This window comes from Nilaparvata lugens, chromosome 3 (assembly GCF_014356525.2).
Source record: "Nilaparvata lugens isolate BPH chromosome 3, ASM1435652v1, whole genome shotgun sequence".
NCBI lineage: Eukaryota > Metazoa > Arthropoda > Insecta > Hemiptera > Delphacidae > Nilaparvata > Nilaparvata lugens.
Genome location: NC_052506.1, coordinates 660,183 through 673,142, shown reverse-complemented (window position 1 = coordinate 673,142; position 12,960 = coordinate 660,183). Strand labels below are relative to the sequence as shown.

At 34.3% G+C, this 12,960-nt stretch overlaps 2 protein-coding genes across 3 annotated transcripts in view; both read left to right on the top strand.

The window, feature by feature from the left end:
- Positions 1 to 12,960, top strand: part of LOC111048166 — a 50,689-nt gene that overhangs the window by 21,658 nt on the left and 16,071 nt on the right. Inside the window, exons 1-2 of one of the 2 annotated variants that reach the window (XM_039422567.1) lie at positions 1,607 to 1,882; positions 11,928 to 12,108. In XM_039422567.1, coding sequence (XP_039278501.1) covers positions 1,869 to 1,882; positions 11,928 to 12,108 — 195 coding nt within the window. In that variant the 5' untranslated portion in view covers positions 1,607 to 1,868. Of the gene's footprint in view, positions 1 to 1,606; positions 1,883 to 11,927; positions 12,109 to 12,960 lie in introns of those variants that run through there. The other variant, XM_039422566.1, reaches the window with a different exon arrangement.
- Positions 1,512 to 2,457, top strand: LOC111048167 (NADH dehydrogenase [ubiquinone] 1 alpha subcomplex subunit 8). Its single transcript, XM_022334032.2, has one exon. It carries the CDS (start codon positions 1,699 to 1,701, stop codon positions 2,224 to 2,226), a length of 528 nt encoding a protein of 175 aa, XP_022189724.1. The 5' UTR covers positions 1,512 to 1,698; the 3' UTR covers positions 2,227 to 2,457.

Here is a 12,960-nt window from a genome sequence, read left to right as displayed (position 1 = left end):
TAGCATAGGAATGCTGATTGCTCTCTCTCACTCCATCTATCTCACAAACTCTCTCTCTCTTTCTTCCACTATGTTCATAATCTGGAGGCAATAGTAATCAAAAAGCACCGTACACAAGATGAGTTATGGACCTGCACTTTCCGAATTATTATTGCAGTTATACCTATTGAATAATTATGCGAAATAATGTATTGACTGGGCTGAACCCACCAGGCGCCAGCGCCACTAGCTTTGTTCAAATTTGAAGTCGGCTTAATACTCTAGCAATCAACTTGAGTTAATTTATTCAAAATTCTACAATAGAAAGAAGAACTGAAATGAAATAAGTCTTCCTAACGCCAGATATAGTGGTACTGTGTTTTGACCCGATTTTCAAATATATTGAACTTGAAAGAGCGATATCAAATTCGTTACTTGATTATTCTATTCATGTATGGAAACTCCAGGTTTATAGAAAAATAGTGAAACGTTTTCGTCCGTACGTTTTCTATTAAATTCCTCACTATTCAAACAAAAACCAGGTATATAGGAACTTGAAACATGCGGCCAAAAATGCATGTAAATTGATTCAATACTACGGATTTAGTAGGTAGCTTTAATTTATTTTGAAAAAGTATTAGCCTAGTCTACAATATTACCAGGTGTGTTTTTGTTTAAGTTTGCTATGATTGATTGTGTATTGTCTATTTAATTCTTAAAGAATACCATGTATAATATCGTTTTACACTGTGTATATTTGTATAGGTAATTTAGTACCTATAAAAGCCCAGTTGCACAAAAGTCTCTTAAATTTAAACCGTGATTAAATGTCACAACCAAACAGAGAAAGACTCTATTCAAAAGAGCCTCCTCCGATAGTTCTCCTGGCATTTAATCATAATTAAAATTTAACAGACTTTTGTGCAACCGGCCAATAGTGTTCTAAATAATCATGTTTAATTTATATGAAATTGAAGTGTGTTCTGTTTTTAGTACCGTAAGGCTGTATTGTGTTATATTTTATCAATTCAAGTGGATAGCATAACCTATCATTTTTATTCATTCATAACTCTACCTTCATTGTATTATCATTCATCCCATCATCATCACCTAGGCTTGAAATACTTCTAGAAAGTCGCCTTTGTAAAATAATACATAAATATGAAATCATATAAATAAATATGAAATCATATTTATCTGTGATTTGTGTAATTTTAATAGAATTGCTGTTTTTTTTTTTTTAATTTTTATTGATAGTTGTGCAAATTTTAGAACAGTTTACAAGAACTGTTATAAATCTGTGCTTTTCATTCTTTAAAAATATTTTATGCGGAGAAAATTATCAGGTGGTATTTTAAAATGACCTTTATGATTATTTTTTGCCAATATTAGGGCTAACTTCTATAATACTGAATATTAGAAATAAAATATTTCTATTTCCATGAATTTTCGTTTACCGTGTTTTTGAATTTCATATTATTTCGCTCCTTACTAGACGATAGTCGACAAATTGAATCGACCATTTTTGATTTTGAAAATAAATCGATTATTGACCTAACCGTAACCTCAAAGTTCAATCACAGCTTCACAGCTCTCAGCGTCACTCACAGCTGACTTGAATTTATTTGTTCCGGATTTTAGGTTTGTTTCTTGAAATCATCAAATTTATTTGTTAAAAGTTTTGTACTGTTCGGGCTGAGTTATACTTCTCTTGTAGTAATGGCGGTTACCGCAGATATTAGTTTACCTTCAATCGAAGAACTTACAGTTGATGAAGTAAAATTGAGTGGGGTTCCATTGCGAGCAGCTGCATTTCATTTGGGCAAATATTGCGAATGGCCCAACGACGAATTCATGCTTTGTCGCAACGAACTGGATGATCCCCGTAAATGCATATCCGAAGGTAAAGCTGTTACTTCATGTACACTTGATTTCTTTCGTAAGGTGAAGAGACATTGTCGCAATGAATTCGAAAACTACTACCACTGTATTGATAGGTCCAGTGCTGATTATGACTTCAGTGTTTGTCGCAAAACCCAGACCACATTCGACAAATGTATGCTAGATGAGTTGAACATTGAGCGACCCGATTTTGGGTACTTTTCTAGACCAAAAATTCATAAAGCTGAAAGACCGAAGCCGCCCCCTGAACAGATCCAGGTGTTTTCCGATACACCGGATGATTTGCCCGATGACTACCCAAGACAACCAACAAAATATGGCACTCGGTTCTACTTCTACGCCTGAACAAAACTGTTGAGCTTCTCATAGACTAAACTAGCCTATAGTATTTGAGTTGTTATAAACTATAAATCACTGCTCTTTTGTTCAATTATTATAGTATCCCTTTAAAACATACCAGATGTTAAATGAGGTCCATATTATATGCCAACTCAAATTCTACTTTAACACATTCCGATATATATGTATCCATTTCGTGTCTATCTGTTCTTTTAATAAACTTTTTTTGTGAAATTATGATGTTTGTTCATGGACTTAGTAGCCTACTTTCTGTAGGTTTAGTAATGTAAAATCGATCTATTAATCTTACACTTATCTACCAGTTGTCGTCTAAATCTCAAAACTGTTCTTCGACCTAATATGGTCACACCCTAAAATAACAATATTCTGAGTGTTGGCCGACAATCGATTTGTGTAAAAACTGACATTGAGCTTAATATATGGTCCCAGTGCCTTGAAACACGTCTCGAATTTGCAAACTCACGATCTTACTTACGGATGTCAAATGCAACTGTGATTAAAAATAATGTAATCCTAGGATGGCCACTGAAGACAGGACATGCATGATGAACATGTGTGTACACACATGGTCATCATGCGTGTTTTGTCATTGGCGAGAGGCATTGAACAAAAAACAGCTCTGATTGACAGCAGCTTCTAACATGAAATAAACAACCAATAACAAACTATAAACTTACTGGGAAATTACTAGCCTAATCATAGTGATGCAAAAAATAATTAAACTTCAAATAGAGCAGCAAAGGAAAAATTAACAATAAAACAATAACAAATCGAAGATACAAAAACCTAACCTGAATAAAGTTTGTTCGAAACCTTTTGCTGTGATGACACAACACTGTATGATAATAATAATAATAATGAGTTTCTGTTCATGGCGTGGTCATAAGTATGGCCACAAGTGAACAAGTCAAGAACATAAAAAACTGTCATAAGACAGGTCAAGAACAAAAATACACATCAAACACAAAAAGCAGCAAGCAGAATGATTCATCTATGACGACTTGTTCATAATGTTAGTGGTCCAGCCTAACAAAACAAAACTAAATCCACAAGAGCTAAAGAGAGAAGTGAAGGACGTCACTAATCTGAAGATAATCACGGTTAAATTTAATGGACGTAGAGCCGAGCCTTATAGTGTTATGAAATATTATACTATTAGGCGTAATTTTGTCACTTCCCCGCCAATTAAATCTGCAGGTCTGATTATATTGGAAATGTTGTCCATAAAGACATAGCAGTAGTTCAGCTATAGTGAGGTTCACGTTATAATGGCAGTAGTGAAAGATAGCAGAACAGCGTTTCTGATTCTCTGCCTTGTCAGTGCCTTCTATAGAGGATAACTGATACCGGTATATCTGATATAATATTAAGGCTGTGCAAAGGCTAAAAATAAACTTTCTACTCGTGATATTTTTCAAAGTTTTTCGATTTGTATATCATCAAGCTATCAAAATGAGAAAGTTTTCTCAGTTTTTTCTGATCATTACTTTTTGAGATATGAGCGCCTAAAGTTTAAATTTTTGGGACAGAATTTACTAAAATTAACTTTTATTTTTGGTAAATTGAATAACTTTTCCAAACATTGATATTTTCAGAAAATGTTTGTTTTACTAGATCAACAATACCATGAAGAATCCATCCTCTAAATCGCATGGATTTATATCTTACCGAATTTGAAGTGTTGTCCCAAAATTTCAAACTTCAGGCGCTCATTTCTCAGAAAGTAATGATAGGAAAAAAATGTTTTCCTAAGAAAACTTTTTTATTTTGATAGCTTGATGATATACAAATCGAAAAACTTTGAAAAATATCACGAGTAGAAAGTTTATTATTAGCCTTTGCACAGCCTAAACTGTTCATTCTTGCTGAAAATCATCAATTATTTATCTTAATCGTATAGAAAATGTATTTCTAATGATTGAACAATAATTTTTTATAATTGAGATTGACCATTTTGTTAATTACATTATTCTACAATGTTAAAAAACGATTTGGCAACTTTGCAGAGCTAGAGAAGGAAAGCACTATCTTCTATGTTGATTAATAGACTAGGATAGCAACACCAATGTCAGCCAAATACTGCCATTACAACGTGGACCTCTCTATAAAAAATGAACGGAAGCTAAAGGGTGCAGTTGGTGCTATCATTAAAATTGAAGGTACACTTTATTGGAAGGACTCAATTATCATCAAATTCTACCGATTATCTTAGGTTATTTGCTGCACTTTTCCTCTGTGAGTTGACTTCAGCCGATTCCAGTTCTTCAGCCTTCAATCTGAACGAATTTGTATCATATCCTGCTTACCTTGTCTCTAGATGCCAGCATACAATTAATACAGAAGGAATGTCCCCTAACAAGTACGGTACCTACTTTGAACGTTTTGGCGTCTCCTCAAGACTGTTGTGTGTATTGCAGGTAACCCGTGCTGCGCAAGGGTCCAATAAAAACTTGACCTACAGAAATCTTTGAGTATTTCAATTAGGCTCATAACCATCCTCAGTAAATTAATAATTCACAAGCAGAATTTCAAGTTAATCAGTTGAGTAGTTGAGACGTGATGATGATTCGTGAATTTCCTATCCCGTACGTGTATAAGCTGATTCCTTCCTGTATTATATTATAGACTAGCAGGTAACCCGTGCTCCGAAAATGTCAATTTTTCGTCAAATTTTATGAAATATTTTCAACGAATATCACAGAAATAACGTTTACACCTTGTTGACAGACAGGCCCCATCATATCAAAACCCCTAATATAATAATAACTGCATGGAGCATGGATTATACAGAAGATTCTCTTGATCCACTATAGCATCTTTGTATAATGAGGTCCATGTTAAGGTGCGTACAGATTCACGCGCCGCGAACATCAGCAATTCACTTTTAATCAGCTGATGCCAAGCTTTTTATATCTGTATCTTTCTTACCTTTTCTGTAAAAATACAGATATAGTCAGCTGATTAAAAGTGAATTGCTCATGTTCGCGGCGCGTATATCCGTACGCACCTTAACTGATCATTCTAAACAAGAATGAACAGTTAATATCACATGAGATAAAACTGTATCCTGTATGGAAGGCAGTGGCAAGGCAGAGAATCGGCAACGCTGTTCTATCTTTTTCCACTGCCATTATAACATGAACCTCGCATAAGCACAAGCTTCTATATAGCTATAGATTAGTTATATATTCTATAATAATTGTACACCAATATGGGGACTTGGGGAGACATAGCAGGACAAGGTTCGAAGCAAGGACAAGGACTTCTTCTTCTTCTTCTTCTTCTTCTTCTTCTTCTTCTTCTTCTTCTTTTTATTCTTCGTATTCTTCTGCGCATGACCTTCAATGTTGATGAACCGTTTTATCTATGTTACAGTTTTTTTCACCCAATAGCCAATAATAGTCCTATAGCTGAACCTTTTTCCAGGTTATGCAACCCTTATTCTGTAAAGCAATTATAATGGCAGTGGAGAAGGATGGGAGAGCAGCGTTGCCGATTCTTAGCCTTGCCACTGCCTTCTATAGAGGATATCCGATGTAATACTAACTGTTAATTCTTGTCAAAAATAATCAATTATCCTATACTATTAAAAGAGCAATTTCTGTTTATATGTTTGTATTTCACCGGATCTCGAAAACGGCTCTAACGATTCTCACGAAATTCAGAACATAGTAAATTTATAATATAGAAATTCGATTGCACTAGGTCTCATCCCTGGGAAAACTCGCTGAAGGACATCAAAAGGATAATTATTATTCATCCTTGGAAAAACAGCTGATAATAATTATTTCGTCGTCTGTTGGTGATGGAAGTGAGTGAGCGAGTTCATGTGTGTGGGACTGTGTCAAAATTATGACTCAGCTGTTGAACTTTTGTAATGATTCAATCAGGTAGGCTACTTAGTGCCGGTTGCAAAAAAGCCGGGTTATTTTCAATCCTGATTAATTCCAGTAGATCCATCTTTTTGAAATGGTCTTCTCTGATTTGATTCACGTGAAATTATCCAGGATTAAAATTCAACTGGCTTTTGTGCAACCGGGCCTTTGTGAGGGAAATTTTTGCATTCCTCTGGGAATTAATTTCAATTCACTGTGACTAGATAGAACATTTCTGTATGAATATTATTATAATTTCTTCTTTCGTAATAATTTTTTTTATGCTTTTGTACTCCAGAGCAAAGCTCGGTCCCCGACATTATTTTATTAGTCAAGTATTTTTTATTTTTCAATGATTGAATAATACATTTTCATAATTGAGTTGTAATATTTTGTCAATATTTCTACATTGTTGAAAACAATCTGTTAACGTTGTGGAGCTAGAAAAGGATAGCGCTATCTGCTTTATCGAATGATAGACAATGATAGCAACACCAATGTTTGTCATATACTGCCTTCATAACGTGTACCTCACTATAGAATCAGCGGTCAGTTGCGACATTCAATGCATAAAGATGGATTCCCACATGTCAGTGTCAGTGAAAGTCACCGGTACAGTGAAAATATAAATCCCATGAGTTCCAATTGGACTATTCCTACTCAGTCAGGCCAAGTGAGTATAAACTAGTAGTTCTGTGAACAGTAGACCTCGCGCAATGTAAGTTACAGTAGACCTGTTGTTATGTTTTCTCAAAAAGAAATAATTTATCAATTTAAAATGTGTAGAAAAAACCTAAATAAACATAGAGCTTTCTGTCCTATCGTACCGTGACGTGTCGTCCCGGAATGTGAGTGTGAGCGCTGTTATCAGGTCTGGCTGCCGTCGATACGCCAATCCAATCAACCCATCAGAGAACATTCTGTGTTGTCGTTTCGGCGAAAAATCTGTGTGATGAAATTAACAAAATGATTTCCTGCAAACTTCATTTATCACTTTTCATGATTTTAGAAATAAATTTCTTTTCTATAATATTTGTTGCAATTTTAATTACAAAAGTCAATAACATCATGTTGAGTTGCGTTTACACCGGAGTTGATAACATGAGTTATTAATAAAAAGTTGTCAACTTGACTGAATCATCAGATTCAAAATGAAAAATGTAAAAAAAATGTTTTCTATCAATAACTCCAAACTTGAATCATGGCCTCAGCTCATGGAAAGATACATTTTCAAGAATGTTCGATGTTTTTGAACGGGTAGTATTATAGTCTGCCTACTAGACAGCTGATTTTTGATGAATAATTCTATAGTCTGATTTTTACAGTAATATTGGCGTTCGAAGGAGACTCCTTTTCCTTTTGTATTATCCTTTAAATGCAAAATTTCAAAAAACCTCATATATATTATACGTCGACGCGAAATTCAAAAAGGAACATACCTGTCAAATTTCATGAAAATCTATTGCCGCGTTTCGCCGTAAATGCGGAACATAAATACAAACATAAATAAAGAGAAATGCAAAATCGTCGACTTGAATCTTAGACCTCACTTCGCTCGGTCAATAATACCATTAGCATTTTTAAGGGAATTATATTTTCACTTTACACTATCTCTGTTGTTTGCGAATCCAGTCCACTCTTCTTTTATATGTTCTATTATTTCTCATTTTACTCTTCATATTATTCTCAACTGCTTCTTCTTCGCCCTTCTGCTTCTGCTTCTTCTCCTTCTCCTTCTTCTTCTTCTTCGTCCTTCACTCCACAAACTTACCTACTGTAAAAGTGAAATAGGAAATTGAAATTACAACCGTAGAATAACATAATAATTGAAGTTCAATAGAACGACAACGCCCATAAAGCCAATTACATTACTGTATAACTGCATCCAATCCGTTAGATTTGCTTTTTTTGAATAGTTCTCCTTCATAAGCTGTGTCTCCATATAACATGAGCTCCGTTACAACCTGTATTTGTTTTTTTGCTACAAAAAGCACGCCAAGTGTTCCTTTTTCCTCTTGAATTTGATAATTCATAATATTCTTCCTGAACTATAGCGAGGTCCACGTTATAATGGCTGTGAAGAAGGAAAGGAGAACAGTTTTGCCGTTTCTATCTTGCCACTGTGTATAGAAGTTGGCTGATTCCGGTATACTGAATTAATAATATATACTTGATGTATACTTGTTAATAATAATCAATTATATTTATTAGTCGAGAAAATATTTTTTATGATTTAATGAATCTTCATAATTGAGATTAAAAATGTTGTTAACTACCTCCGCAACGTAGCCAGATCATTTTCTAAAAATGTTGAAATTAATATAATTAATTAACAAAATGTTTTCTATCAATAACTCCAAACTTGAATCATGGCCTCAGCTCATGGAAAGATACATTTTCAAGAATGTTCGATGTTTTTGAACGGGTAGTATTATAGTCTGCCTACTAGACAGCTGATTTTTGATGAATAATTCTATAGTCTGATTTTTACAGTAATATTGGCGTTCGAAGGAGACTCCTTTTCCTTTTGTATTATCCTTTAAATGCAAAATTTCAAAAAACCTCATATATATTATACGTCGACGCGAAATTCAAAAAGGAACATACCTGTCAAATTTCATGAAAATCTATTGCCGCGTTTCGCCGTAAATGCGGAACATAAATACAAACATAAATAAAGAGAAATGCAAAATCGTCGACTTGAATCTTAGACCTCACTTCGCTCGGTCAATAATACCATTAGCATTTTTAAGGGAATTATATTTTCACTTTACACTATCTCTGTTGTTTGCGAATCCAGTCCACTCTTCTTTTATATGTTTTATTATTTCTCATTTTACTCTTCATATTATTCTCAACTGCTTCTTCTTCGCCCTTCTGCTTCTGCTTCTTCTCCTTCTTCTTCTTCGTCCTTCTCCTTCCTGCTTTATTCTACTCCACAAACTTACCTACTGTAAAAGTGAAATAGGAAATTGAAATTACAACCGTAGAATAACATAATAATTGAAGTTCAATAGAACGACAACGCCCATAAAGCCAATTACATTACTGTATAACTGCATCCAATCCGTTAGATTTGCTTTTTTTGAATAGTTCTCCTTCATAAGCTGTGTCTCCATATAACATGAGCTCCGTTACAACCTGTATTTGTTTTTTTGCTACAAAAAGCACTCCAAGTGTTCCTTTTTCCTCTTGAATTTGATAATGCATAATATTCTTCCTGAACTATAGCGAGCTCCACGTTATAATGGCTGTGAAGAAGGAAAGGAGAACAGTTTTGCCGTTTCTATCTTGCCACTGTGTATAGAAGTTGGCTGATTCCGGTATACTGAATTAATAATATATACTTGATGTATACTTGTTAATAATAATCAATTATATTTTATTAGTCGAGAAAATATTTTTATATGATTTAATGAATCTTCATAATTGAGATTAAAAATGTTGTTAACTACCTCCGCAACGTAGCCAGATCATTTTCTAAAAATGCTGAAATTAATATAATTAATTAACAAAATATTTTATCTCAATTGTAAAAATTCATTATTTAGTCATCCAAAAAAATGTTTTCTTGGTGAATAATATATAATTTTGAACGAAAATGATTAGTTAATATTTCATCACATATATTAGTATTAGCTATCTATATAATACAGTGACAGGGCAGAGAATCGGCACCGATGCTCTCCTATTTTCCTCCACAACCATTTTAACGTAGACCTCACTGTAGCCGAAGTACTACTTTGTCTTTGGGGCAACATTTCCATAAATTATAATTAATATCGGGGCACCGAGCTTCGCTCGTTATTTTCATTTATTGATAAACTGAACACAATTCTCCAAAATGATCGTGTTCATATTTCACAGCTGACTACTATACGTCAGCTTATGAATTTCGGGGATGCGATATTTTGATTTTCTACAGAATCACTCGTTCACTTTTTACTATCCACAGACGACGAAAGTCTCAGCTGTTTCAGCCAAGGATGAATTATCATTTTAATGTCGTTCAGCGAGTTTTCCCAAGGATGAGACCTAGTGCAATCGAATTTTTATATCATAAACCTACTACAAATTTCTGAAAATCGTTAGAGCCGTTTTCGAGATCCGTTCAACTTAAATAACCAGATATAAAAATATAAACCGACATACAGAAATTGCTCGCTTAATATAATAGGATACCTACAGACTTAATTGGTGGAGAGGTGTCAAAATTACACCTAATAGTTTAATCTAAGTTGGTATCAGAGAATCGGCAACGATGTTCTCTCATCTTCCTCCACTGCCATTACAACGTGGACCCCTCTTGTAATTGAATTTGAAAAATGAATGATAAGGATTAGAAGAAGTAGTGATGAGACCACCTCCTCCGCTGTAAGACCATGATTACCCTTCGTAATAATGTCTCCATACATTAAGAATCAGATACATAATATGTAAAGTACGGGTTGTGGCTGACTGAAACCAGTTTCGGTTTTAGGTTATGTCTGTACTTTCACTTGCCACCCAACCGGTTCTAAAGATGATAGTATCACTATAGTTGTACGGTACTGTATAGTACGATCACAAACCAATAACAATATTATTATTATTCCAAGGTCGCGGGGAGCTCCTATTTTCGTTTTCCTGCTTTTAGCCGCTTGTCAGGATACTGTGTTTAGCCTGGCAGGCGCAACGCAAATTGTAACACATTTATAACCCTTGTGAGACATGTGTTTAACACGTATGTGACCACTTGTAACACGCGTGTGACACTTGTAACACGCGTGTGACACTTGTAACACGTGTGTGACACTTGTAACACGCGTGTGACACTTGTAACACGTATGTGACCACTTATAACACGCGTGTGACACTTGTAACACGTGTGTGACACTTGTAAAGCTACGTTTACACTATGTAGCTTTATAGCAGAACTACGAGATATATAAAATTTAAGCTACATATAGCTCTGCTATAAGTAGATTTTAATTTTATGTAGCAGAGCTATAATGTAGCTCTGCTATAATTCACTTTGATCAATTAGATATAAGATTATAGATATTCTAGATATTCCGATATAGATATTAATATATATAAGATTAGATTAAATATATATGTAGCTATGATTTTGTTTCTACCAAAATAGATTGTAAATTTAGTTTTGTTAAAAGAGTTCTTTGTTGATTAAAATATTATTGTTCTTGTTTTGTTTTGTAAAATATTCATAACAAATAGTGTAAAAATGGAACACAATTGATTCAGTTTATTTTAGTTTTGTTGAAAGATTTTTTAGTTTATTTTGTTGTAGTTAGTTTTGGTTTGTCTGAATGTGTTCTGATTTATTGATAGATACTTTAGTTCAAGATAAAGTTTGTTATTATGTTGAGCGACTATATGCTTAAAGAGGGATGAACCATTAATACTTCTTCAAAAGCACTTTCCATTCATTATTATTATTATCATCCATTATTTATATCCTATTTTATTTTGATTTAATATTATATTACTTGCGATTGTGCTTTAATATGTAATTGTAATGCAATTTATTTTTATTGCTTGAATGAAGCATTTATTTTATTTTTTTTAAATCATACAATTAATATTCAATTGATAAAAATTCAATTCAAATGCAGTTTTCTTTCTGATAATTGAAAAACTTCTGATACTTTCATTGGATGGTTGACCAACAGAAACCGGTAACCGCCTACGTTCAAATTCACCTGAAAATGTTGGTTCATTCATTCTTGTAAAAATTAGAATAATAAATGAATAAAATTAATTCAAAATTTTATTTATTTACTTGATTATATTTTATCGATTGTGTTTTAGATTACTGGTAGCAGCATGCACTATCTACAGTGTGTCGTGTGAAGACTACGAGTACGATGACGAAATTTCTGCCCCAGCGCCCCCTCAAAAGGTGGCCCCACCGGCCCCTAGGGGCTTGCCCTCGGCCCTGCAGAGGTCGGCCCGAGGTCCGGTCATTGGCCGGCCACAGCCCAAGTCATTGGTAAGTCATTGAGTCATTTGGAGTGCCAAAAAATAACTTTGGTCGATTGAGGAATAGAGAACAGTTGAGATAGGAACAGTTGAAAGTTAATCTCACTTTAAAATGAAACTCACCACCGTTACTTGTGTAACGCGAACTAAATGTAATTTAATGACTATTAAATAATACCGGAGTTGCAGTCCATTATGAGTCAATTCAATTCAAAAAGTTATTTATTTCATAAGTCGTACAAGCAATTACAGTGGTAGCCTACATAATAAAATAAGAATACACTCTACAATAAAGATAAGACAATGTCAGCACCACAGAAATGACAGCAGATATACAAATATATATTAAGAAATATTTACTCTCGCAGAGGCATTACTGCCTGTGTGCGAGAATGAGTCTAAGGTAGGAATAGGCTTATACATGTATATTTCGCAGTACTTGCATAGATCGGTTAAGCTTGTTGACATTTCAATAATAGTGACACTAACCCCCCCCCCCCCAATTGAAAGAAACTACATTTTTCCGCCCTATCCCTATGCCACCCCCTAGAAACCCAAGAAACCCTTCCCGCCCCCCATAAGTGACGTTCCCCCATCCAAACCCAACAAACAGACGAAGAAACAGGTCACCCACAAAGGCGTGAAAACGCCAGCACCCGCACATACACACACACACCTCAAAAAGAGAGAATCAGTAGATTCAGAAAAATAGCCAGTATAATGATTAAAATTTGTAATAGTGACCGGTGATAGAATGTGTAAAGTCTTATGATTTTATTAGTTTTTTAGCTCATTTGAATCCAGCCCTAGAATCTAAACTCTGAAGTAATCAATCTTTCACAACTCTCGCCTCTACCGATAC